Source organism: Peromyscus californicus, unplaced genomic scaffold, assembly GCF_007827085.1.
Source record: "Peromyscus californicus insignis strain IS unplaced genomic scaffold, ASM782708v3 Scaffold_7__1_contigs__length_154581171, whole genome shotgun sequence".
NCBI classification, from domain to species: Eukaryota; Metazoa; Chordata; class Mammalia; order Rodentia; family Cricetidae; genus Peromyscus; species Peromyscus californicus.
The window spans coordinates 100,048,792-100,076,304 of record NW_026294595.1 but is presented as its reverse complement, the minus strand read 5'-3'; the positions used below and the strand labels follow the sequence as shown (position 1 = coordinate 100,076,304).

The window sequence follows — 27,513 nt, the reverse complement described above, 5'->3', positions numbered from 1 at the left end:
TCACCATGTTTTGTCACAGCAATAGAAACCCCAGCTAAGACGAGGTGGACGAGAAGAGAGGAAGACAGGAAGAGGAAACGAGAGCCAGCTGCAGGGGCAGCTGTGGGAAAACGAGAACTTCTTAGCTGAGGGTAAGGGCACCACCAGAGGACTCCAGAATGGAGAGGACGAAGGCTCTCAGAGAGTGGAGAAGTCAGAGGAGACACGACTTGAGGAGAAGGGGAGGAAGTCGCAGAAGAATGGCCTACTTAGGAGGGATAGCACTTTGTCCTGGAAGAGGCCCCGGGGATGGTCACCCACTGAGAGGTAGCGGCTGAAGGGAAGAGAGCACCATTCAGTCCAGCAGAGAGCAGACAGACGAGGCGACCTTAGAAAGGCAGGAGCATGGGCAAGGGTGAGGAGGAAGCACGGCTGGCCGGACGTGGAGGTGGGGCACAGGAGAACAGACTCCTGCTAATAACCCTCCATGTGCCGCCCCGATACCTAGTTCAACTTTTGCACCCAGATCAAGCTATTATCACATTTTCCTATCTTGGCTAGGGCCCTTTCATGAACTCCTCAGTTTATGAAAGGCCTTCTTTGTAGAGAAGGCAAGTTCCAGTCAAAACGTCAGTGGCAGGGCCAGTCTTCTCCTGTAGTGGCTGGGAGAAGTCGGTGCTGTCCTCAGCTCTCCAAAGTTGTGGTAGGCTAAGGAGGTTTGTCTCAACTTAGTCTGAAAAGAGGCTCCCGTTTACCTGGACTAGTTGTGTATGGGGAAGCCATGGGCCGAATACTGAAGGAGAATCGTAAAACCAAAGCCCTCGCCGAAGAAAACCAACCTAAACAGACCTGCTAACTTAATGTACACAGGCCGTGAATCTACTGTTCACAGGTCTGTGAATCTACTGTTCACGTCTTTTGAGTCAGTTGCTTCGGAAGGCATGTACTGCATTTGCGTCCCACAGCACCATCTGGTGGATGATCTGAGCCACTGACCTATGGACTGGATCGTTTTCAAGATCTAATTCTAGACAAATGTTGGTCTTTATGAAAAATGAACACACGGCTAGCTAAGAGTGGTGGGGCACGCCTTTAATATCAGCACTCAGGAGGCAGAGGCAGGTGGATCTCTGTGAGTGGAGGCCAGCCTGGCCTACAGAGCGAGTTCCAGGACAACCAGGGGTATGGAGTGAGATCCTAGAGGAGGTGTGTCACAGGGGTGGGCTTTGAGGTTTCAGAAGCTCACATCGTTCTCAGTTCTCTCTCTGCCTCATGCTGTGGATCAAGATGCAATCTCTCAGCTAACTGTATCATTGCCGAGCCTGCCTCCCTGCTGCCACACTCCTAGCCTTGAGGGTCACAGACTCATCCTCTGAGGAACCTAAAGAAACAAAACCCTTTTTTGTTTGCTGTTTGTTTGTTTTTTCGAGACAGGGGTTCTCTGTGTAAGAGCCCTGACTGACGTGGACTCGCTCTGTGGACCAGGCTGGCCTCGAACTCACTGAGATCCGCCTGCCTCTGCCTCCCGAGTGCTGTGATCAAAGGCGTGCGCCACCACTGCCCGGCTCCTATGACTCTTTCTAACTCTTACTGGTATACACAGGCAGAACTGTGGGCTTGGCAAAGAAACCAGGTCTGCACTAATTCCAGGTGTGGACAGTAAAGCTCAGACTGCCATGGCTATTTTGATGTCACCAAGAGTCACTCTCTGCTTGGGAATATGGAACTTCTTATGTGTTCATCTCTCTTCCTTTGCCTGGTAGCTGCAGAGGGGGTGGATCCTGAGCAAGCATTCTAGCTTGGCATTTTTTGTATATGATTTGACGTCTACTCCTGTGCTGCTGGCCTGTGATCAAACTAAAAGAGTTCAGAGTAGCACTGTCAGAATAGGGGTGTTTCCCAAGGGGAGGTTGGGGCATGGCGCCCGTCAGGGCCAGCCTGCCATCCAGTGCCATTTTCTTTTCTTTCTTTTTTTTTTTTAAATAATTAGTAAAGTTTTTAAAGATTTATTTATTTATTATGTATACAGTGAGTGTTCAGCCTGCAGGCCAGAAGAGGGCACCAGATCCCACTGTAGATGGTTGTGAGCCACCATGTGGTTGCTGGGAATTGAACTCAGGTCCTCTGGAAGAACAGCCAGTGCTCTTAACCTCTGAGCCATCTCTCCAGCCCCCCAGTGCCATTTTCATGGACAGAGACAGGTGCCCTTGCTTTTTGTCCTTTTTCCTTTTCTTTCTTTTCTTTATTCTATTCAATCTTCTTAAAAAGTAATAGGCCTGCAACAGGGTTATCAAAGCAAAGCAGAAAATTATTTTGGAGAATCTGCCTATGGACAGACAAAACCCAAATCTCTAGGCATTCAAGTCAGAGAAGTTGGGAAAAACAAAAACCACAAATAAAACAAAACAAAACAAAAAAACCCAGAGCATCTTAGAGTATGCTCAAGTGGCTAAGGATGTATCTTAGTTAAGGTTTTTTATTGCTGTGAAGAGACACCATGACCACAGCAATTCTCATAAAGAAAACAATTCAATTGTGGTTCCTCGTCGCTTCCAGTTTCAGAGGTTCAGTCCATCATCATGACAGGGAACATGGCAGCATGCAGACAGATGTAGTGCTGCAGTAGCTAAAAGTCCTCCATCTTGCAGGCAACAGGAAGTCAACTGACAGTCATACTGAGGGAAACTTGAGCAAAAGAAACCTTGAAACCCGCCCCCACAGTGATACACTTCCTCCAAGACCACACCCACTCCAACAAGACCACACCCACTCCAACAAGACCACACCTTCTCCAACAAGGCCACACCCACTCCAACAAGATCACACCTACTCCAACAAGGCCACACCTCCTAATAGTGCCACTCCCTTTGGGAGCCATTTTCTTTCAAACCACTGCAGGATGGTAATTTGCTTTAATTCTTCCTGTGTGCTCAGCTTGCTTGTCCTGTTCCTTAGAGAGCTTAAGCTACTATGAACAAGAAAAGCCAGACTTTCTCTAAGTAAGCAGATCGCTCACCCTATTGTCCTTGCAAGTGAGGACCTCACCACGGAGTAGTGTCATAATTACTTTTTTATTGCTGTGACAAAACACCACAGCTACAGCATCTTATGAAGGATTTATAGTTTCAGAGGGTGAAACCATGATCATCGTGGTGGGAAGCATGGCATCAAGCAGGCAGGCCTGGCACTGGAGCAGTAGCTGAGAGCTCACATTTTGATCCACAAGCACATAACAGAGAGCACACTGGGATGGCAGGGGCTTTTGAAACCTCCAAGCCCACCCCCAGTGGCACACCTTCCCTAACAAGGCCACACTTCCTAATCCTTCCCAAAGAGTTCCATCAACTCAGGACCAGTCATTAAAGTACCCGAGCTTGTGGGGGCCATTCTCATTCAAGCCACACAAGCAGCATGTCCAGGGTTACACAGGTGATGGTGTGACTGGAATTGGAACTCGGCTCGAAGTCTTTTTCACAGAGAGAGCACTTCCAGTTTCTCCTCCTGTACTTCTCTCAGCAGAAGCCAGTGTTGTCTGTTTACTTATTTGTGCTGGAAGCTCCTGCCTCTCTCTCTGTCTTTCTGAGTTTTACCTCTTGACATCTTCTCAACCGAAGGAAAAAAGTTACAATTGTTGGTTCTACTTTGGTATCATTCTCATTTTGATTTCATTTTTAATTAAGCCACAGATGTATGAGATTAGAAATGAACAAACAAGAAAACCTCAAGTAAATGGCCTTTTTCTATAACGGGACCGAACTTGTCTTGCTGTAGCTGGAGAACACACCTCTGAGGGTACCTGGCACTTCTTGGTATATGAGACTACCTGCAGGGAGAGACTTTTCTTTCCTCAGGCAATCAAAGCAAATATCTACCACTCAGTTCTTACTTCAGTAAACTCCTCAACTGTTTCTCACAACAGTGAGACTGATGTGATGAACCAAATATTCATTCAATAAATATTCTTAAAACCACTTCTATGTGTTTTTTACCCTGAAAAGCTCCAGTAGAGAAAATTTAGGGGCAATATAAAATGACAGTCTAAAGAGAGACAAAACATTTTCTGTTTGTAGAAGTGATTTTGAGTTTTCAAAAATTATAATTAGCTCCTGTCTGTTTCAGGATCTGAGAGCACATTCCTTCTGAAGGTGTTCAGAGACATAAATCTTTTCAATAAAGGTGTGGAAAGACAAATATGTGTTTTCTCTCAATTGTGGGTGGGTACTGAGATTCTCTACAAATACATAAAACCTTAATACATGTACACATACCCACACCACAAACACACACATAGACACACACACACACACACACACACACACACACACACACACACACACACGACATGAAGGCAAAGGGAGCCTGAGGGAAGGGATGAGACCTGGAGAGGAGCAGAGAAGGAGGGAAGAAGAATGCATGACTTTGGTCAAATTACATGATGCACTTGAAAGCCGTGGATGAAACCCAACACTACGCACAATGAATGCACACCACTAAAAACCCTGAAAGAGATTCAGACAAAAGGTACAAGTTAGTAAAATCACTCATCCAACAGTTAGGTTAATTCTGGAATGAGACTCTGGGAGACCCCTTGGGTTGTTGTCAAGCTGAAGAGACCCTGTTACAGAGCCTATTTTCAGTCACTGTCAGCTCTGAGGGTTCTGTCAGGGGTGTGAATGGCTTTCTACATTCACATAGCTGATGTCTCTCCCAAGACTCAGGCCGCAGGTTAGAACTGTTAAGGTCTCACAAAAGCAGGCCTCCCTCCTTCCTCAGATTCCCTTGTGATGAATTTGTTCCAGTGACAAAGTCACAATAAGGAACGTCCCAATGGTTTCCTCAGTACTTCATCTAATTCCCTATGTGCTCTCTTTAGCCTCCCCACCTTTCTGACTCTAAGAAAATAATAGCTCACTTAAAACAGCAACAACAGTCTCACATATATTGAACTACTATCAAACTTTCCCTCATGCTTCTATTCTTTAAAGTATCCAAATATTCTGCTTTATTACCTTTTATTTCTCATAGGGCTTATTACTCCTTTGTTAACCTTCTTGTTATTATTGCTTCTGTCTATAAATTATCCCAAGTATTCTTCCTAGTCATCCTTAGAAAACTTCAGTCAATTAACTCTCCATATTGCAACGCCCTAAGCATGACACCATACTCTAACCAAGTCAAGAATGACATTCCAGCTGGGTACATTGATGCAGTTTCAGCACCTGGGCATGGAGGCAAGGAAGATCAGGAGTTCAAGGTTAGCTACAAAGAGGTGGTAACTAGCCTGGGCTACATGAGACAAGAAGAAGGCAGTTGCATATGGCAACATAGTAGCAACCGATTTATTAATGGTGACATGCTGTTAACTGCCTCTGCCTTGTTTATTTAACATGTGAAAATTAGCCTTAGTAGCTGCTTCTGTGAGAATACTTCCAGTGAACCTGTCAGTGTCTGGCAATGACACTGTCACCAAATCTGGAATTTCAGTCTTACTGCAAAGTTCTTAAGAGGGGTTTCAGTGAGGCTCCCCATCTGCGTCACTGGTTTAGGGCAGCAATGACAGGGAGAAGGGTGAGTGGAGGAAGGGTCTCCTCATCTGTGTCCTGACAGTCACTCATTTAGGGGATAGGTTTGGAAATTGCTCTTTGCTCCTGACTTCTGTGATCTACCACACAACATGAGGCCTCACACCCGTGTGACTGCTTCCAGTGTGACGGCTGCGCTTCTCATCTCCTGCGTTGAGTTGAAGAGCTAGCACGTAACTGGTAGTACCATCATTCAGTCACGATGCTCTTCCAGGCCCAGAGTGATGGCTCAGTGGGTAAGGACACCTGCCACCAAGCCTGAGTTTGGTCCCGGGGACTCACATGGTGGAAGGAGTGAACAGACTTTCACAAGTTGTCCTCAGAGCTACACACACACACACACACACACACACACACACACACACACACACACACACACACAGAGACACTAAATAAAAAAATTGTAAAAAATTTTTTTAAGATGATCTTACTAAAATGTGAGCCCTAAATATCTGCCTTGAGACCAAAATTTCTAAGTTTTTAGATATGTAGAGTGTGAATATTTTTCTCTCTGATTCCCATGGAATATGAGGTTTGATTATGCCATTTTAGAGATGATTTTGTAAGCCTGATTTTTTTAATGTAACTACAAATTCATGTTCTAGAACTATTTTGACTTTGTATAACATTCTCATGATACTTTTCATGTGTCTCCTCACAGCATGCCACATCCTGGAATGTCACAGTGGAATGGCCCAAGATGTCATAAGCACCATAGGGCAGGCCTTTGAACTCCGATTCAAACAGTACTTGAAAAATCCTTCCTTGAACACTTGGGAAAGGTCAGTCACAAGTTCCATAATTATTTAACTTCCTTCATTTCTGAATATTTGAAACGTTTCTATGATGGTGGGGCATAGGAGGCATGCCTTTGATCTCTGCACTTGGGAGGCAGAGGCAGGTGCTTCTCTGTGAGTCCAAGGTCAGCCTGGTCTACACAGCAAGTTCTAGGCCAGTCAAGGCTACAATGGTGAGGCCCTGTCTAAAAACAAAACACCAAAAAACTCACTATGATGTTTTGAAGTTCACTAATGAGATGAATATTTTTTCTTACAAGTAGCAGTTTCAGTACAAAAATAAGAGCTATTTACTTTTCTTCCACTCACGTTTATTCAGACATTCTTCTGACACTAAAGTGGGAAGGAATCAACCATATTTCTCCAGGGTTACACAAGCTATGGACTGCATGGAGTTCTAAAATAACAAACATTAACAAGCTCCTCTGATTTTCTTTAACCCTGGATCTTGTGCGTATTAGTAAAAACCAAACCAAAACTGAAGAGTAAAACAGAAAAGAATCAAAGATCTCGGTGGGAATCTGTTAGTTGCTGGTAGGCATTATAACTGGCTGTAGTCTAGGGGTGAAGCAGATGTGACCCAAGAAGCTGGTGTCTGAGGCCATGAAAGCTGATCTTTTCAGGCCACCACCTGCCACCAAGTTCACGCTCAAAAATTAAATTCTTGGGTATTTTTAAATGTGCCCTTCCCCAAACTGTCATCCTGTGTATCAACAAGCATTGAGTTTGGAGATGCCTCTTTATGGGATAGATCATCCAGGGCAACAGAGGAAAGGGTCACCCTTGATGCTAACTTTTACCCAGAATCCTACACGGTCATGTGGATTGGTAGGTTAGCTCATTCTAAAAAGACTTGATTTGGCTTGGGAAGATGGCTCAGTGGGTGAAAGCACTCGGCACTCAAGTCTGATGACCTGAATTCTGATCCCAAGAGACCAAGTAAGAAGATGGCCCTGGGGCACGCACCTGCCATCCTGGAACTCCTATGATGAGCTGGGAGGTGGAATCAGGAGAAGCTCGCCTGGAGTCCACAGTGAAGCAGCAGAAATAAGAACTGTTCCCCCAAAATGAGGATGAAGGCAGAGCTGACTTCGCACATGCATGCCACAGCACACACATGCCTGCACTCAACCACATCGCCCTTCACAGGCATGCAAAATCACAAAGAGATTTGATTTGACTTATTCTTTTTATAAGAAACTTTTGCTAATTCCAATTGGGAAGAAAAGCCTATTTGTTTTTCTTTTTTATCCTGTTTCAGTTTTTAGAACAATTGCATGTTTATAGAATTCTCCCACTTGCCACATGTGACTCTAATAGTTCTTTATGAAAACCATACTTGTCTAGATTTGGGCAGACAAGATAGCTGCCACAGATCTCTTATTCTATTTCATCTTAGTTTAGTGAACTAGGCTAGGCCCTCTGCCCAAAGGACAATATATAGATTTTCTTTGACCAAAACATTTCCAAAGTGAAGCAATTGGAGTGAGCCAGGGATACTTAAGAAGACTTTACATTTTTGTGATGCTGTGTTGAAACAGCCTTCCATCCAGGCAAGGCATTGTTTACTATCAATATTATTACTACTGGAGAGAAACACAAAAGTCTCACCCTTGACACTCTTCGCTGGCTTCCTCCATTTGGATTGTCTACAGACTTCTAAACAATTCAGCACGGCAGTCCAGATGTCTGACATTGCTTAATCACAGCAATAAACTTAAAACTCAAATACATAGTTTCTCAGGATGATTCGCTTGGCTCTGATCTCTTTGTATCCCCTATAGCCTTTGAATCCCAACCCAGCCTCCTGAGACTTCTTTTTTTCCCCTTACAGCGAGGAGGTACACGTTGACGGCACATCTGAAGACAGAGATCATGACTATTACAACGCAATTCCAGGGAAGCAGCCGCCTGCAGGCGGCATTTCGGATGTGCGGATCAAAGTTCAAGCTACAGACCAAATGGCTTACTGCCCTATCCGGTGTGAAAAGTTGTGCTATTTAGTAAGTGATGTTTTATTGTTACTGGTACCAGAGACATGATTCTGCTCTTACCACTAGAGCCCTCGATTTGAGGATTTTTTCAAAAGTGAGTTTAGTGAAAGTACCCTCTTCCTCAAAAGCAGGGTGATCTACAGTCTACACTGGATTGTTTTTACTCCCAGTACCTACCCACAGCTTCCGCAGATGACGTCATATCTGTCTTCACTAGGAAGACTAAAACCGTCCAATGCATCATTCTCATCTTTATCTTTCCGCATTCCCCAGTCTTCCCGTGCTCCCGCTTCTCTTCCTGAGCCACTGTGTCCAAATATGACCCTCCCCTGCGCTGACGCACCCCTCCCGCCAGCCCTGTGCCCTCGTTCTGCCCGGTCTCTGTCTCACAGTCACCCCATCGGTTCTCTCTCTTCTGCCTGTGGGTAAGCTTTGGCTACTGCAACCCACCCAACACTGGCCCACCTCCTCTCACTCCCGCTTCTAAGGACCACCGTCTTCATCCTGGCTCTCACATGGACACTGACTTTGAGACCCTTACTCTGCCTGACAACCTGATGTAAATGGCTTACAATGGCCCCTAGTGACTTACTTGCTAAATGGCCTTCTCCTGCATCTTTAAGGCTGGCACCTATTGGATGCTGTTCCGAGAGTCCTCTTCTGTCGGCTTCCTAAACATCATTTTCATCTTGGTCTTCCCTTATTGAACCTTTCATTTCTGGTCCCGTGTCGTCTCTCTGCCTGACATTTTCACTGTAGTTGAAAGAATCCTGACAGTGAACACTCACATGTGTAACATTTATCATCCACGATCCATCTTGACATTTGCTTTTGCGTATTTGTTGTGTGTAGATATGTACATATATGTGTAATGGTATGTCTGTGAGCACACATGGAGGCCAGAGGTTCAGCACTCCTCACTGTATTTATTGGGGCAGGGTCTTTTGCTGAACCCAGGGCTTGCCCGTTCAGCTAGTCAAGCACCCAGCTTGTTGAACGGATTCTCTCTTCCTTCTTCATGTGTTGGGATGGCCGGGAGCTGTCTGGTATTTACATGGGTGCTAGAGACCTGGACCACAGTCCCCAGGCTTCTCTGGAAAGCTTTCTATCCACAGAGCTATGCCTCCGCCTTTTTCTGATGCTTTCAAAGGCAAGTTGAGTTTTTCCTTTTTCTATCATGTTCTCTTCCATTTCCCCCTTGAAAACCCAGCCCTACTTGCCACCATGTAAGCATTTCCATGGCTCCTCCTGGGCTTAGATCTTACCTCTAGCCCGAGTATACATCTGTCCTCTACCTTTTCTGCCATTCAGCCCTTACCTCTCTCTTCAACTCCAATACCAAACTATGTAGCCCTGGCTTGAACTCTCTGAAATCCACCTGCCTCTGCCTCATGCAGAGGTTAAAGGCACATGCCTCTGCCTCTGCAGGGGTTAAAGGCACACTCGTGCCATACTCCATTCCCCTAGTCATGTTTATTCACGCTACTGCCCCTCTTTCTATCATCAAAAGACTTTGTCTTTTCTTACATTTTGGAGTCCATACCAACTTGTGTCCAGTATCCAGGCTTCCACCATGGGAATATCCTTTTTATCCACTCAGACTTTACTGAACCTTATCAAGTTCTGGTCCTACTTGCCTAAATGATGCTGAAAGCCACATGCCTGTCACTGATTTCATGACCTCAGATCATCTTACATGCTGTCGTCAGATAAGTCTATAAGTCTATTTATTTATTTTCATTTTAAAAATGTGTGTGTGTGTGTGTGTGTGTGTGTGTGTGTGTGTGTGTGTGTGGTGTGCACACATTCATGTGTGAAGATATGTGCGTGCTGCAGCGTGCATGTAGAGGTCAAAGGACAATCTGAGGGTGAGTCTTTGTCTTCTACTTTGCTGAGACAGGGTGTCTTTTGTTTTGTTTGACTTTATACCACAGGCTAGATGTTCTGGGAGGTTCTGGGCATTCCCCCATCTCTGCCTCCCATTTCTCCACACATGCACTGGGATTACAGGGTTCTACTGCATAGGGCTCTGCATGGACTCTGAGAATCCAAACTCCAGCCTTCACAACTTACGAAGCAAGTGCTGCACACCTTGAGCCCTCTCCTCTCCAGCCCCAGATAAATCTTTCTAAAGCATGCACGCTGCACTTCTCCAGGGCATCAGCACATCTTCATTCCATTGATAAAGAGCATACATGTGAAGATGAGGATGACTGAAGCCCTCTAATTGGCTGAGGTTTGCAAGAGTGACAAGTGAGTCTAGCAGAAACCTCAGTAAAGGAGGGTTCTAGTTTGTCATCTCAAAACGAGGCAGAGATTGGGATGGCTTAGTTTGTAAAGCGCTTGCAGTACAAGCATGAGGACCTGACCTTAACCCCCCTGAAACCCACATTAAAAGAGAAAGTCAGGTGAGGTGGCCTGTGCTGATAGTCCCAGTACTGCAGGGGGCAAGAGACAGTGAACTGGGGCTCTCCAGCTAGCCAGCGAGCCTGGCCTCATCAGTGAGGCCCCCGGTTCCAGTGAGAGACCGCGTCTCAAAAAACCAAGTGGACAGCTCCCAAAGAAGTACACCCGAGATCGTCTTCTGTCTTCCATACTTAAGTGAACACACACTCACAAACACATCCACAAACATCCACACAAATGAATTAAACATCACTTTCTAGCTGAGACATTGAGTGCTGGAATGTGACTTCTGGAGCAGAGGGACTCTCAAGACACAGGATGTGGACAGCTCTTTTGACACCCCCCCCCCCCCACCATCAGATTCACCTCTGCAGCTAACTCCAAAAGGAAAACCATCAAGTACAAGATTCTCTGTTCCCAGCTTGTCAGACTTCTGTGCCAGAAAGGGAAGTGGCCTGCTATACTTTCTTGAGAGCTCTCTTTTTCTTTGTGAACTTTATGAATGTGTCCTCTTGATAAACATCCTGCAATCTGTTGTTTGTGCAGCCCGGGAACTCTAAGTGCAGCGGTGTGTACGAGAACTGTATGGGACAGAGTGGATCAATAGGTAGGTACAAGACCATCCCAGCCGCCACTCCAACTCCTTTTAAGTCATATGGATGTGTGGGCCCCTGCTCTTCAATGGCAGACATGAGACTAAGCATGCACTTTTTGGGCTGCGTGCTTCCCAGAGTAGCCAGAATGTCATCGTGTATCATTCAACAGCTTCACGCTTCTCCCTTGATCTCATGTGATTCCCCAAGCTGGGGGCTGCACCTCTGGGGTTTTGCACTGCTTTGACATCATGAAAACTCTCACTGGAAAGGGATGTCTTTTGTGCAAAGCTCAAGGAAGTTCCACTCCAAAGACTAGGTGATGAATTAGTATGGAAACAGATGCTGATTCCACTGTGATTAAGATGTAACCTGTGTTCTGGTTTGGCAGAGGGAACCGGGGAGATGACTGAGATGTGAGTGCATCAATAATCCCCCACCATAACCTTGCCCAGGAGCTCTGTGCTCACCACTGTGTGTGCTCACGGCTACAGGACAGACTTTCCTGTTACACAAACGCAAGGCTTCAACTGTCATATTAGAAATATGTTTATAAAAGCAGTAGTGCTGCCAGCTAGTGGCTTCATTCTTATTAACTGTCAGAACTATTTATTTATTTAGGAAGGTAAGTCTTGCAGGGTTAGGTGGGGAAGGAATTAGATAACTTTTAAGGACTCAGCAGACCGTTTATCACCTTTCATATCTATTTTTGCCAGTATAGCCTACTGACCATTTTTATACAACTGGAGACATGTGGAGGTCTTTTGTTTATAGTATATCTCTGATTATCACCATTCTACAGTTGTACCAAAAGATTTGTGAGCTAAGGCAGCATTTTAACCTTCTAAAAACATAGTTCCTTTTGATATAAATTAAAATTCCATAGTGGTACTTGCCTTAAATCCCAGCACTCCAGAGTCAGAGGCAGGCAGAGCTCTATGTGTTCAAGGCCAGCCTGGTCTACATAGCAAGACTATGTCTCAAAAAAAAATTTTGTCCATGAAATTCCTTATAGTCAAATAAAACCCTAAGTTAATTACTTCTCAGCCTTTTGGCTGAGATCAAATGTAAAACTCTAAACTAATTCTTAGTTATATGGCTGAAAAATGAAACGAACTGATGCTAAATGCAAGTACCTCTGAAAGCATGCTCTCTTGGAACCGTAACGCCTCCTTTTCCTCCTCCTGGGAATTCCCAGCTAGATTTGGCAATGGGAGGGACCTTGACCACTCTGCAGTACTATCAGCATGCTCTCCCGTGCTGAAGTTGACTTGTTCTGTGTCTCATGTAGTCTGTATTTACTCAACAATCTCCTCAGTGATATGTATTGAGGCCTCTTGGAGCATTTAATTATAAAAGTAGATGTTCATCTACATTTCAGCTCCTGATAATTTTGAGTATGGGAAGAATTAGAATTTGGGGCGTAAGTCTAACCTGGTTTAGGTCATTATCGTTTCTAAGCTCATAATGATGCTTGGAGAGAGCTTGCCCTACCAGTAGAAACATTGTCTCCAGGCCTTGACTGCTTGCAGTCGCTTTTTATTTGTGAAATAAGTTTAAAGTAGGCACCCCAACCCTACCTCCACTTGACCAAGCAAGCAGTCATATGTCACAGAATGCACAAATAGGATGTCCTGGTGGCCCCTCCCTCTGTAGAGACCGGACCCTCCCTTGGGATTTCCTATATACAAAGTGTAACCCTGGCGAGATGACAGGAACAGCTGACAGACAGAAACAGGGAACAAGGAGCAGCATTAAGAGTGTAGTCGTACCACTGGGCCTCTCTCTTCACCATCGTGTGAAATCTGGTGTGAGCTTGTCCTGTTTGGACCACATCAAAGGGGTTGCATGACCGAAGCAATAGAAGAAAAAATGCTGTTTTACAGTTAGGCAGTCAAAAGCTACGGCTTTGGGTGCAGGGAAACATCACTGCTTTGGGTACAACCTCATGCCGATCCTGGAGCATGTACAGCTGAAACTTATAAATGTGCTCATTTAAACAGAGACACCAAAAAATTCACCCTGGCATCCTTAGGACACAACCATCTGGATGATGTGGAGTCCTTCATGCCATCAGATCATGAAAGATTGTGCTAATACCCATACATCCAATAATAGTCATGTGCCAGACATGGGAAGGCTTGCAGCTGTGAGCAAGGCAGACATTACCCTTGCTTTTACAGAACATGCAGCCTCGATGCAGTACAGACCTTAACCAGTAACAGACATGAGAGAATTAATTACTCCCATGGAATGGCCTCCCAAGCTTAAGTCCAAACTTCCAGGGAAGCAAAGAGCCATCTAGTCTGGAGAGTGAGGGACGGCTCTACTGAGGAAAGGTTTGATTTGACATTTGAGATTTCAGTGGGCATCATGCTGCTGAGGGCCAGTGTGACTCTGGCAGGGCTGTGCAAGTGAAGCCAGGTAGATAGAGGAGCCCAGCAGAGTGTGGGAAGCAACAAGAAGGTTTTGAAATCTCTGAGAGCTGTGATTGGATTTTCAGTCTTAAGAGAGCATTTGGCCACGGTGTGTAGACTGGGATGAAGTGGAGAGAGCAGGCTGAGAGGGGAGGAAGCGGCGGGAGGGTAGAGGCCATCTTACCAAATACAGCTAACCATCAGCAACTGGTGGTAGGCTGAGCTTGGCAAGAAAAACCTATGAGAAGAGAAAAGAGCTAGACTTTCTGTCCTTTCTGTGCTCGAGGGCTGGAGGGATGGCTCAGTCCTTAAAAAAGGCTAGACTCACAAGCAAAAATATGAGAACTTTACTCGACCCATTCATTGATTACTTTTAAGGTAATATAGTGCAAAGGAAATAAGACTTTGTATTAAGTCACAAGTCCTTAAAAGGGGGTTAGTGATGGGTGTTCAGTTCAATATGATAAATTTTCCGTCCTCCCAGACTACCACCCTGCGCTGACGCTGTTTACTCGGCAGGTGCCTGTGTTCACTGGCCATTTCTTTCAGGGTTTCCTCTTACCTCGTGGCTGCTTCTGTCAGTGGTAAAGATGCCAAACATGGCGGAGAGGCTCAGGGAGGCCAGACCTTGTTGGGGTCAGTGTTCAGTCCTTGTTTGGGGTGGGCATGTGTGACGCACAGCTTCCTGTTGCTCTTCAATTCTGACATGATTTACATAACAAAATTAGAATGCTCACTGCTCACTGTTCTCCACTCCAGGTATTCCCCATGAGAGCGGGACGCACAGTGACGCTACATCCATGAAGAACTGTCGAGTGGATCTCTTTGATGACCCCTGCTATGTCAATACACAGGCTCTGCAGAGTACCCCTGGCTATGCTGGACATCAAAGCTCAACTCAGCCACAAGGGAGCCCATGGCACCTTGGAAGTAAGTGCCTTCCCACTGCCTGTATTATTAGTATCCTGGTGTTGTGGCAACTGGTCACTACCAATTACCATACGCTTGGCGTCTGAGCCCAGTAGCTCTCGATTCTCCTGGTTATGAAGGTCACATGTCCAAATCAAGCTGTTGGCAGCACTGACTCCTCTTGGTGCCCTGAGCAATCTGCCTAGTGCCCCTGTCCTTGTGTCTGTGGCTGATTGGTAAATGTCAACAATGCTTGGCTTACAGGCACCCCAATCTCTGTATCGGCCTCACCTCTCTACTTCCTGTGGCTCCCTTGTCTTTGCCCAACAGGACAAGTCACTGCATTTTGGGTGAGATGAGGTGGTTGTGAATGACCCTTAATTTGGTTATATCTGAAGAGACCCTTTTGCCAAATTAGACAGGCGATTAGGACTTGAACATATCTTTTGAAGGACCGCTACACATAGGCACAGTCTCTCATTTTAAAATCTATTGCCTTGGCTTCATCTTTGGGGAGGTAAAAAGATTTTTTTTTAAGTTTTTTTAATTACATTTATTTATTTAGTTTTTGTATGTTCACACACATGCACAAATACATACAAAGGCATTCAGGACAATCTTCAGGAGTGGGTTTTCCCTGTTCACCTTGTGGGTCTGGGTCTTGCACTTGAGTGTGGGCCTTGCAGGCAAGTGCCTTTACCTGCTAATTCTTGACCTCAGTCCTTTGTTGTAGTTAATGACAATCAGATCTCTGTGGACATGCTATGGATTTTAAGGATTTAGCACATGGTTTTTAAATAATTCTTCCAACATTGAATTTACTTCCGTTTCTTTCGAGTCTCTGATGTGTATTTTTGATCAAGGAAGGGCTCTCAAAGCCAGATGGTAATCCTGCATTTGTTTCTTTGCAAGAGAAACAATGGCCACTATTTCTGTCCTGTTTCGTGGCCGTGCTAACTTTAACCTCATCAAACCCCTGGATAAGACATCTGTACAGCACTGAAATGAGATGCTCTGTTCTCCAATCATACACTTCAATTGTGGGTCAAACACAATGGGGCGAGCAATCGTTTTTTGGCCAACTTGCTTGGGGTGGTGAATGCTTAAGTAGAAACACAGATAAATAAAAGCTAAATAAGCCCAAAGCCCAAAATCTTTTGAAAAATAAACAACAATGTTTTTCACAAAGTACTGGGCTCAGCAGTGTGATACTAAACTTGGCTTGCTCCAAAGCTGAGGAAGCAGCCCCTGAGGAGGGTCTGTCACGGTCCAGGAAGCTTCCTCAGAGCTGCCAAAAATCAGCATTTCAGCTCGGGGGGCTGTGAGCTGAGACATTTCAAAATTTGGTTGGGCCTGGCCTTCAGCAGAGCCTTAGATGAAGTGGCCCTCACTGTCAGCTGCGTGACAGGTAGTCTGTCTTTGGGCAGAAAAGCAAGATCACTCTTCCCACACAGTCCAGCCAGGCTCTTTCTCCGGAAGCAAGTACTAAAGTGGGGGCTGGCATTTCAGGTCTCAGGGCACCCGTATCTGGATGTAAAGGAAGAGAATATGGCTGGGCAGAGGGAAGGCCGGACACAGCACAGGCTCCCAGACACTGAAGTGTAGAGTTGACTGGCTTATTTACTTCTACCTACTTGTTCAGCTATTGGTGGCCCAGGGCTGGGACTAGGCAGAACATCTGTCTTCCATGGCTGGTTCAAGGTGCCTTCGTGGGTCCTTATCTGTATTCACACAATGAGAGGAAAGATGAGCAGTGCGTGAATATTCCTTTAAATGATGTGACCCAAAGTGGCAGACATCATTTCTTCTCACTGGAAGACATTGTTCATTTCTGCACTTGCCATTGTAGAACCCAGACATGTGGCCACCTCCCTGTAAGGGAAGCTAGAAGTTACTCTATGTGGGTTCAGTAGTGAGGTGGCAGGGAGGATATTACCTGTTGATGACTAGCTATCTCTGCCACTGTGTACATTTCTACCTCGGAAACAGCCAAGTGACGCTCTATACAACATGTCACACAGCATCCAATGGCTGTCCTTATCACCCGCCAAACTGCCTTCCATCTCTGTACTCAAGCCCGATGGTGGCATAGGTCTACAACTGCACATTCACAGAGGGACAGCAGTCACTGGGAGTCCTGATGGCGGGGACTCTGAAGACTTTTGGAGCCAGAGACAGGCACCACTTGCTGCCACCCTGGCTCACTTCTGCGAGATGACTCTTGTCCTGCGGTCTCTGCTGTGCCTCCTGGCTTGTTCCTGCCACCATCCTCCACGTGTTCACCTGGACCAGATGCCAGCGTGTGTGCCTCTCTGGCGTCTTCACCTCTTTCCAGCCTGTTTCACACTGCCGTGGGCATGAGAGTTTGAAGTTGGTTTCAGGAGCCAAAACACATAACAGGGAGGCATGTCAATTCCTTGGTGATGTCGTTTCTTCAGAAACTTGGTCCAGAATCTTCCTTTTATTGTTGCTTTATTGTCTCGTGGATCTCTGGTAATACATCGTCTCTCGAGCTGTTTTCTCATTACTTGAGTGGCCCTTTGTTGGGTTTATTGTTTTCTCGATCTTGCTAAAGCAGCTGGCTTGTTTTGTTTTGTTTGATTAACTTCCGTTTTTTATCTCCACTGTGTTTCCAACATACACCTTTCGATTAGTTTTTCCTTTTGTTTGGCTTGTACTGCATTTGCTTTTATAGACTTTATAATTTATTACTTAGACCCTTTATACTTTCTATGAGATAGTGAATTTTTAATTTTTTTGTGAATCAGCTTTCCAAACACTGTTGATTAAAAACGTTCTTTCTCTCATATTACCACTCTGTTACATTAAGATCCTGTGTATATCCATGTATTTCAGGGCTCCTCAGTACACTTTCTCTATTGGGCCAGTTCCCTGTTCTATACTGCTGTATATACTACATTGACATATCTTTGTAATTTTCTTTCTTTCTTTCTTTCTTTCTTTCTTTCTTTCTTTCTTTCTTTCTTTCTTTCTTCTTCTTCCTTCCTTCCTTCCTTCCTTCCTTCCTTCCTTCCTTTCTTTCTTTCTTTCTTTTATTTTTGAGACAGGGTTTCTCTGTGTAGCCTTGGCTGTCTTAGAACTAGCTCTGTAGGACCAGGCTGGCCTTGAACTCACAGAGATCTGCTTACCTCTGTCTCCCAAGTGCTGGGATTAAAGCCGTGGCTACCATGCCTGGACCTGGGGTACTATCTTAACCTCTCATTTACACTTGACATTTTTTTGCCAGAAGTTTCTAACAAATTTTCAGGTACTTTATGGAGGTGTGTTCTTACTTTCAGCAATACAGGTAAATTCCCATTATACAATCTTGTGTCAGTTCTCAGTATTTACAGGTTTACAGTTGAGAAGTGGCTTGCTCAGCATGATTCAGTCATACCCTCAAATCAATACTCAGGGTGTCTTGGTTGTTGTGATTTGTGGACGTGCAGAGAGCCATAAAGATTCTCACTCTTCCTACATACATGTTCCTAGCTGACGTCAGCAAGGGAATGTTCTACCTCATTTTGGTTTTCACGCTCTAAGTGCTTGTTTAAGCCAAGTGTAGTGGTGCACACCTACAGTTCCAACACTTGGGGAGCTGAGCCAGAGATCACAGAGTTCAAGACCACACTGGCTTGTGGGAGTCTGTCAGAGTCTAGCTCCGACCTGTTGAAGGGTTCTTGGGTGGAGGAGAGAGTGTAGCTAGAGTTTTCCTGCCTGGCCCACAGTCAGGGCAAATCTCTCTCACCCGCCAGTCCCACAGCCACTCAGACCCGACCAAGTAAACACAGAGACTTATATTGGTTACAAACTGTATGGCCGTGGCAGGCTTCTTGCTAACTGTTCTTACAGCTTAAATTAATCCATTTCTATAAATCTATACCTTGCCACGTGGCTCGTGGCTTACCGGCATCTTCACATGCTGTTTGTCATCGTGGCGGCTGGCAGTGTCTCTCTGACTCAGCCTTCCACTTCCCAGCTTTATTCTCCTCCTTGTCCCGCCTATACTTCCTGCCTAGCCAATGGCCAATCAGTGTTTTACTTATTGACCCATCAGAGCAACACATTTGCCATACAGAGTATCCCACAGCAAGAGAGGAATGAGGAAATATTAGGTAGAAAGATAGAAAGAGACAATAAGAAAGACAGGGACATAGGAAAGCTTGGGGAGGGCCCTGGGTCAATACCCAGTCGCCCAGAGGTTTATTCAAAAGGGCTTTTTATAATATTCCAAGGGGAGAGGAAAAGACCTCCTCCTTGCAAGATCAAAGCACAAAGTACACAAGTGTAGACCCTTTCAAACACCTGGTAACCATGCCCTTGGTTACCATATCATCCCATTATGCAGCCCTGCTGGGTAAAGCAAGCTCAGATTCTCTGACCTTGAGTAAGTTCTCACTAGATCGCCTCTGTGGGTCTCCACACTGGCTTACTTAGTGAGTTTGGGGACAGTCTGGACTACCCAGTCAAATTGTCTCACAAAATGAAGACCAAACAAACAAACAGAAACCTCAAGTGTCCTTTTGTGGTACATTTAGTGCCAATCCCCACCCCCCGCCCCCATATTTTTGTGCCATTTTTCTTGATAATTTCGCTGTTTAAAATAGTCCTCAAGCATTGGTACTAAAGTGATGTGTAGTGTTTCTAAGTGAAAGAAAACTGTGAAGTGCCCTCATGAGAAAAGACAGGTTTATAAAAACATCAATCAAGTATGAATTATAGTGCCATGGCTGTGAGTTCAGTGTTAACAAAATATGCTGCACCCAGTATCTTTAATCCAAAACTCACATCGAATAAGACTGTGGGTTAACTGAAGAGACTGTTGTGGCCTGAGGCTTGTTGGAAAGGAGACCCTGTGTTTCCTGTATGAGTGATGGTTTGTTTTCATGAATTCAACATCACAGCAACTTTCTGAAGCATAATGACTACACATGGCCAGAACTGACCACACTCTCGGTCCTCTGCAACAGGACACGAGGCCATGTGCTGAGAGGAGAATAGGGTGAGTTTTAGAAAATAGAAAATTTCACCTCCAACTTGACAGTCTCCTCAAAGTTTGCACCTTCCAGTTGTATCCTGAGTTACGGGACCTTCTTCACTTTTGCATGCATTTTATTAGACATTTTAAAAATTCAAAAGCAATGTAGATACAGAATGCAAATAATAAGGAATGGGGTAATTGAGAGATGAAAAACCCTCCTTCCAAGTCCTGATGCTGTAGCTAGCACTCCAGATGTCAACAGTTTCCTCTGATTACTCTCCATGCTGATGAATTATTAAGGACCTACTACTTACCCCTCTGCCTGTCTTTAAAAAATGAGCACTCCCCTGTGAGCCTGCCCTTCTGTTTTAGAATAAGTGTGCTCGTGTGCTGCATACCATAAGCATGCAGTTCACTTAGCATCAGTTATCACACAGAAGCAAGGTACTGAGTGACGCGCCACAGCACTGAGCCGTGACAGTGGGTGATGAGACCACGGTTGACTTTTTCTTTGTTTTCGTTTCCCAAATTAAACCAAATGAACATATATAACTTTTCAAGTTAAAACGAATTGGGAAATCTATCACATAGTTTGCTTCTAACAGAATTTGATGCTAAGAGAACATTTGAAATTGCTCAGTGTGTTGTGTCTTGTCCTAATCTGGGAACCTGTGTTAGAAAACGCTGTCTGCATTCCCAGGCTGGCCCATGACTGTTGACTCTTTTCAAGATGATATAATGTCTGTTTTCTTCTGTTTTGTCCTTGTCCAAAAGCCGTTCATAATCTCAGAACAAGCCAAAAGCACGCACCACACTAAGCTGCCTGAACCCTCACAATGCATGCCCGCGTGCATAGCCTTGCACTTGTGTGGAACATGTCCCTGACATGATGCATGCCTGCATGCATTGCTCTGCACTCGGGTGTGGCGCCCATCCCTGACACACACACATACACACACACACACACACACACACACACACACACACACACACACAGGACTGCTCATTAGACGTTTTCCATCGTATCCAAGAACAGGCAGCACCAAGGCCAACTACAAGTATTAGTCACTGTCTGGACACATTTCCTCAGGCCCTTTCTGGCAACAGTGGAAGAGATGGTGATTTGTGGGGGAACATTCTTTCCAACCATTAGCTTTTAGACTGAAGATTTTATACAAGATATGTTCGTGGTGCTAACTATAATTATCATGTGCACAGACATTCTTAAGTAGGGCAGGGCTCCAGCATACTGACAGGGGACTTGGGCTGTCTATAGGGTACTGCGGGTTGTCGACACCAGTGACGTCACAGCATGGTGGAATATAAATTCCACAGTTTGAATCCAGTGCATTTCTCTTGGTGAGACCCTTCCATAAGGGCCTGTACATGCTCCTTTGTGTTAGTGAAATGAAGACTGGTTTCTATGCAAAAGAGCCTTTGCATTGCAAAACACAGTGCTGGTTTCTGTGGTTTATTTTGTGTTAGTTTGCCATTAAATATATGACTTTTACCAAAATTCAATCATAAAAATGGATAGTTAACTATTTTGGTGGATTTCAAAAAGATTTATTTATTTTAATTATATATATGTACATACATATACACATATACATATATGTGAGTATGTGCGTCATGTGTGTCGTCGAGCCCTGCCCCGCCAAGTACGTCACATGCATGTAGTGCCCATGATGGCCAGAAGAGGGAGCCAGATCCCTCGGAATTAAGTTACAGGTAGTTGTGTGCCAGCCTGTGGGTCACAGGAACTGAACTCAGGGTCCTCTGCAAGAGCACAAGTGCTCTTAACCTCGGAGCCATTTACTTTCTTTGAGGAAAGATCTCACTGAGTTGCACAGGCTTGTCTCACACTTGCTGTGCAGCCCAGGCTAGACTTAAATTCTCAGCAATCTTCCTGTCTCCGCCTCCTGAGTGTGCTCTGTCTAGGAGATGCTGTGTATCATCCTGACACCATTGCCATCTCCTAGGGACCTTCATGGGCACTGCAGAGATAGGGCAGCTAGACAAATTTGGAAAGTGGAAAGATTTTTACATCCAGCGCCGGTGCCTTGGAGTTTGTGGACTAAAAAGCCCACGCTTTGGAGTCAGATGGCCCTTGTTTCAAATCCCAGATCTACAACAGTAACGGCGTGGCTTTGAATAAGTAACTTATCCTTTCTTAAAATCCAATTTGGGGGCCTGTCTAATTGTGAAAATAAAATAATGAACTCTGTAAAGCCCTTACAAGAGCCTGTTATAACGAATGAGAACCACACAGTAATTATCGTCACCACGGTCCACAATAGCACTGTGTTCACCTGACGCTCCAGTGTTCGAATCCCCAGCGCTCCCTTTTGGGACGGTGCTTTCTTTAGGACCCCGGGCAGCTGCTGTAGGCCAGCTCCACTAATACTATGCTTTCTTGTCTCTCACCGTGACCTCTGTAGTTCAGACCGGTGAAGCATACTGACCACAGCAGGGTCACTTAACAATGCTAAGCTAAAATGTTCGCTGAGAAGAATGTCTAGGTACACTAAATGTATAAATTTAGCAACTTATAAGCTAGCATAAAAATGAAAATGAGCTGGGTGGTGGTGGTGCACACCTTTAATCCCAGCACTGGGGGTGGGGGAGGGCACACAAAGGCAGGAGGATCTCTGTGAGTTTGAGGTCAGCCTGGTCACAAAGGGAGTTCCAGGGCAGCCAGGACTGTTACACAGAGAAACCCTGTCTCAAAAATAACCAAAAGAAAAAAGACAGAGAAAAAAATGATAAAAGCTAAAATGTAAAAAAATGAGCATAATTCAAAATTTCTGTTGTGGCTTTAAAAAAAGTTTAGAAACATTGTAGAGGTTATTCATGAGCCAGGCTGAACATAAGCTTTTTCCTTTCTAACGTGAAGCCCCGGAAAAGAGCCCCTTTCCACAGTTCTAGAACCCGTTCTCAGGGGCTGATTCCCCTTCTTATGAAGGAGACACTCTTGTGCCTGGTCACCTTTCCTAGTGACAGAAGCCAGTGACAGTGTTTAAATTCACCTCTAATTTAGGGCCTGCCAGGCAGGACATTTGTTCTACGGTGTTGTTTAAACAGGGCCTTGAACACGGAGGGATGAATGGACTGATGAGGAGATACTTTGTGGTATCTCTTTTGTGTTTTGATTTTAGAGGCACCAGAAACTGTGCAGCCCGGAGCCACAGCCCAGCCTGTGAGCCCACACCCTTTGCCACACATTAAGCAGCAGCTGTGGAATGAGGAATGCTTCCACGGCAGGCTGAGCAGGCGGGCAGCGGAGAGGCTGCTGGTGAAGGATGGGGACTTCCTGGTTCGAGAGAGTATAACATCTCCTGGCCAGTATGTGCTGAGCGGACTACAAGGTGGCCAGGCAAAGCACCTCCTCTTGGTGGATCCCGAAGGCAAGGTATGACTGTGTTTTCATTGTACATCACAGTTCTCGTCTACACATAGTATTCAGCAGAGGTCAAGGCTAAGGGTTTACTTTTCCTTGAGCCATACAGCCAGAACAAGTGGTGTGGTTAGAACCTCGTGAAGCCACCCTGGAACATGATGTGGAGGACAGCCTCTTTCTGCCCTTTCCAGTTCAGCTCAGTAGTTGTAGCAGACTCCTGCAGGTGAATAAAACCACAGCCAAGTCACAGCAATGCAGAATTAAATGACAGAAGGCCTCGAACAAGATTTTTTTTAAGTGTTAAGAAAACTGATAAACTTTTAGCTAAGATACAAATAAAATAGGAAATGCACTATAATGGGTATCAAGTAATCAAGATATAAAAGATTTCTATATTTGACTATATGCCAACAAGCTGGATAAGCTAGAAGAAATGGACAGGTGTCTAAAAACACGTCATACCCCAGGACTGAATCACAAGGAAATAGAGAATCTAAACATAATAAAGTTGCTAGGAAGGTGGACCCAGTAATCAAAACTCCCCCACCATAGAAAGGCTCTGGGCCAAGTGGCTTTAGTGGTGAATGATATCCAGTGTCTAGAGAATGAGCTCTGGCCCTTCTCAAGCTCATGCTGAAAGGAACAGCTGAACTTGTCTTTTTTGATGAGTGTTATCTGGACACCAAGGCCATATAGAGTGGGTCTTCTCACCTCAAATGACCCAGTCAAGAAAATCCCTCACAGATGTGCCCAGCTGCTTAGGTTTTAGGTGATTCGGATGTGGTCAAGTTGACAACCAAGATTAGCTATCAGAATGGGAAGAGGAATAAAAACTGCACCATCATCTCCATGAATGTAGAAAAGGCATTCAACAGAATTTCCATCCTTTCATGATGGAAACACACACACATACACACGTAGAAAACAGGAAGAAATTAACAGTAATAAAATTACAAAAATAATAATAGGAAGGACATAATAAATGCCATATAGGAAGAATTCACAGCAAACAGCAAAATTAGTTGAGTTTCTACACACAAATGAAAACTATCCAGAAGGAAATTAAAACAGTTACATTTATAATGGCACCAATAATAAAAAGGTACTTAGGAATAAACTCAACCAAGAAATAGAGCTAGGAGGTGGTGGCACACGCCTTTAATCCCAGCCCTCGGGAGGCAGAGGTAGGTGGATCTCTGAGAGTCTGAGGCCAGCCTGGTCTACAGAGTGAGTTCCAGGACAGCCAAGACTATATAGAGAAACCTTGTCTCAAAAACAAAAACAAAAACAAACAAAAAACCCCCAGAAACCAAGAACAACAACAACAGAAATATTTCTGCAGTGAGAACTATAAAACACTGATGAAAGGAACTGAAAAGGATGCAAAGAAATGGGAAGACATCTCCTTCGTGGGTTAGAAGACTGAGCATCACTAAATGTCCACACCACCCAAAGCAACCTACACATGCAATTACAATTCTTATAAAACTCCTGATGGCATTTTATAGACACAGGAAATCCTAAAATTCACGGTCAACTGGTACAAAGAAGTCTGAATAACCAAACCCTCCCCTCTTTTTTTTTTTTTTTTTTGGAAGAATAATAAAGCTGAAGACCTCAAAACACATTACAGCGCTACATTAATCAAAACAGTAGTGTTGACATAAAGTTAGACAACTAGACCAATGGACCAGCATCGTGGACCCAGGAACTAATTTATGTGTGCAGTCAAGTGATCTTAAGAAGCTCACTAAATCTTCTCAAAACAAATACCAGAGAAAGGATGCTCTCCAAATGCCCGTGGGAAACTGGAGGAGGAAACCGGATTCTTACACTACTAACAAAAGTTAACTCAAAATGGGTCAAAGACTCAACTGCAAGACAAGAAACCACAAAACTCCCAGGAGAAAGTGAAGGGGAGTGCTTCTATAGCAATGGTCTTATTAACCATTTACTAGATAAGATTGCCAGAAGCCAGGTGATGGTGGCACAAGCCTTTAATCCAAGCACTTGGGAGGCAGAGGCAGGAGGATCTCTGTGAGTTTGAGGCCAGCCTGGTCTACAGAGTGAGTTCCAGGACAGCCAGGACTGTTTGTTATACAGAGAAAGTCTGTCTTGAAAAACCAAAAACCAACCAATCAACCAACCAACCAACCAAACAACCAACCAAAACAAACAAACAAAAAGATTGCCAGAATTCAAGCATCAAAAAATAAACATAGGGAAGGGGGTCTGCACTAAACTAAATGTTTTGCACTACCAAGTTAATAGTCAACCACAGAATGAGGTTAATGTTCGCAAACTCTAAGTTTGGTGGCGTTAATATCCAAAACACTTAAGGAAACCCTGCAACTCACAAAAAAAACAAAAGAAAACATCCCTCCAGGATGAGCCATTTCTCCAGAGAAGAGAAGACCCACAGCCGAGTGATAGATGGTGGAAAGTGCCCAGCATTTCTAATCAACACGGATTCGAATCAAAGCCACAGCGAGTGTCCACTTCAAGTCTACTAAGCCGGCTATTATCCATCCCTAAAAACAGAAAACAGTTGGAAAGTTTCTCAGAAACTTAAAAATATAACAGCCATGCAAAGTTACAGCCTCACTTCTGGGCAGGAGAATGGAGATCTTCAGGAGAACTCCACTGTGCTCACAGCAGTGATATCCCAATAGCCAAGAAGTGGAAGTAATGTCAAAGTTCATGGATGAGAGGAGAAGGAAAGATATGCTGTGTACATGTGAAGGAGTACTGCTGAAACATGTGAAGGACAGCCGGTCACATGCCACCGTGTTCTCAAGGATGTTGAGAGCACGTTAAGTTTGGTTAAGTAAAAACCAGCCAGTCCCTGGACAAATCACATGATTCCACTTAAATGAGGTATCTTAGGAAGCCAGACTCCTAAAAGCACGAAGTAGAAGGATGACTGCCACCGTCTGGGGAAATGAGCTGTGGTTCTGAAAGCAGCGTAGTTTCAGCTGGAGAAAGTTTGAGTTGACAGTATTGGACGTCATATTTCAAGTCTCATGTAATGTGTTTGTTTGTTTGTTTTGGTTTTTTGAGACAGGGTTTCTCTGTGTCATTTTGGTGCCTGTCCTGGATCTGGCTCTGTAGACCAAGCTGGCCTCGAACTCACAGAGATCCACCTCTGGCTCCCGAGTGCTGGGATGAAAGGTCTGCACCACCACCGACCAGCATGTGTTTTTTTATTTTGTTTTGTTTTGTTTAATCACACAATTTTTGTTTTTGTTTTTTTTTTTTTTTGTTTTTTGGAGACAGGGTTTCTCTGTGTAGCTTTGCGCCTTTCCTGGACTCACTTGGTAGCCCAGGCTGGCCTCGAACTCACAGAGATCCACCTGCCTCTGCCTCCCGAGTGCTGGGATTAAAGGCGTGCGCCACCACCGCCCGGCCTTAATCACACAATTTTTAAAAGCTTTTGTAGGTGGGTTTACAAAGGCAAATATTGCAGGGCCCAACCGTATATAAGGAAGAAGTGGGTAAGTAATGGGGTGAGCACAGGGTGTGGCTGACTCTGCGGAACCACTCAGCGGTACCCGACTGCTGCCATGCAGAGCAGGGGCCGGTAGGGTCACCAGATAGAGTTTTATGTGCACTCTCTTCTTTTCCAACTTAGAATACTTTAAAACCTCCGGTTTAACAGCATCTGTGCATTTGTCCAGGGGCTAGTTTGTGGTCTCTGGGCTAGTTAAGGGGTAACTTAACATCTGCAGGATTGATTAGGAAGTACAGTGGAGTGTGTGGGACACACAGGGACAATAACTGGAACCTCAGGGTGGGAACTGTGAAATCCTGGACCACAGTGTTGGCTGGAGAAACACGGAGGGAGAAGAGACAGAATGAGTTGGAATTAAGAATGCAGCAGGATTCCTCAGCTAAACTGGAACAGGAAGAGAGAAAAATCTTCACTGAGGTCCGAAGGCCTTAGAGAATATACTAAAGTCCTTGTCTCCTTTTCCTTGTCTTGTGTGCTTACAAAAACTAAGGACACTTTCTTTCATAGCTCTAGTATAGTAATCAAAATCAGGAAATTCAATTGTAAATTCGTTATCTAGGTTATAGTCCATATTCAAATTCTGCTGGTTATTCTAATATGCTGAAGCCAATATGCAGGCAGAACTCAGAATCCCCTGTTGGAAGCTGGCAAAATTATTAAGTAGGTGTGTGCTGGCAGCAGGCCTTCTCTCTCCTGGAAAGTTTCACTATCCTCCACACAGGAGGGTCAGGTGACCAAGGCAGTGAGCCCAGGAGACAGAAAAGCGTGCAGATGGTAGGTGCATGACAATCCTGGAGGAAATACTACAAATCCATTTCCTTCAGCATGCAGACAGTAAATACTGTGAAACAGACATTTCTGAGTCAGCTACAGTTAATGAAGCTTGCAGGAAGGTGACATGAATGAATGCTTGTTGGGAAGGTCCAAGGAGCCTTCTTGGAGGA

General features: G+C 44.8%; 1 protein-coding gene across 1 annotated transcript in view; it reads left to right on the top strand.

Annotated features, from left to right (window-relative positions):
* The window catches only part of Shc4 (SHC adaptor protein 4), a 99,145-nt gene that overhangs the window by 68,827 nt on the left and 2,805 nt on the right, over nucleotides 1–27,513 (top strand). The window contains exons 7-11 of the mRNA XM_052723543.1: nucleotides 6,223–6,343; nucleotides 8,193–8,361; nucleotides 11,305–11,365; nucleotides 14,528–14,698; nucleotides 22,817–23,070. Of these exons, the coding sequence (XP_052579503.1) occupies nucleotides 6,223–6,343; nucleotides 8,193–8,361; nucleotides 11,305–11,365; nucleotides 14,528–14,698; nucleotides 22,817–23,070 (776 nt within the window). The remainder of the gene's footprint in view (nucleotides 1–6,222; nucleotides 6,344–8,192; nucleotides 8,362–11,304; nucleotides 11,366–14,527; nucleotides 14,699–22,816; nucleotides 23,071–27,513) is intronic.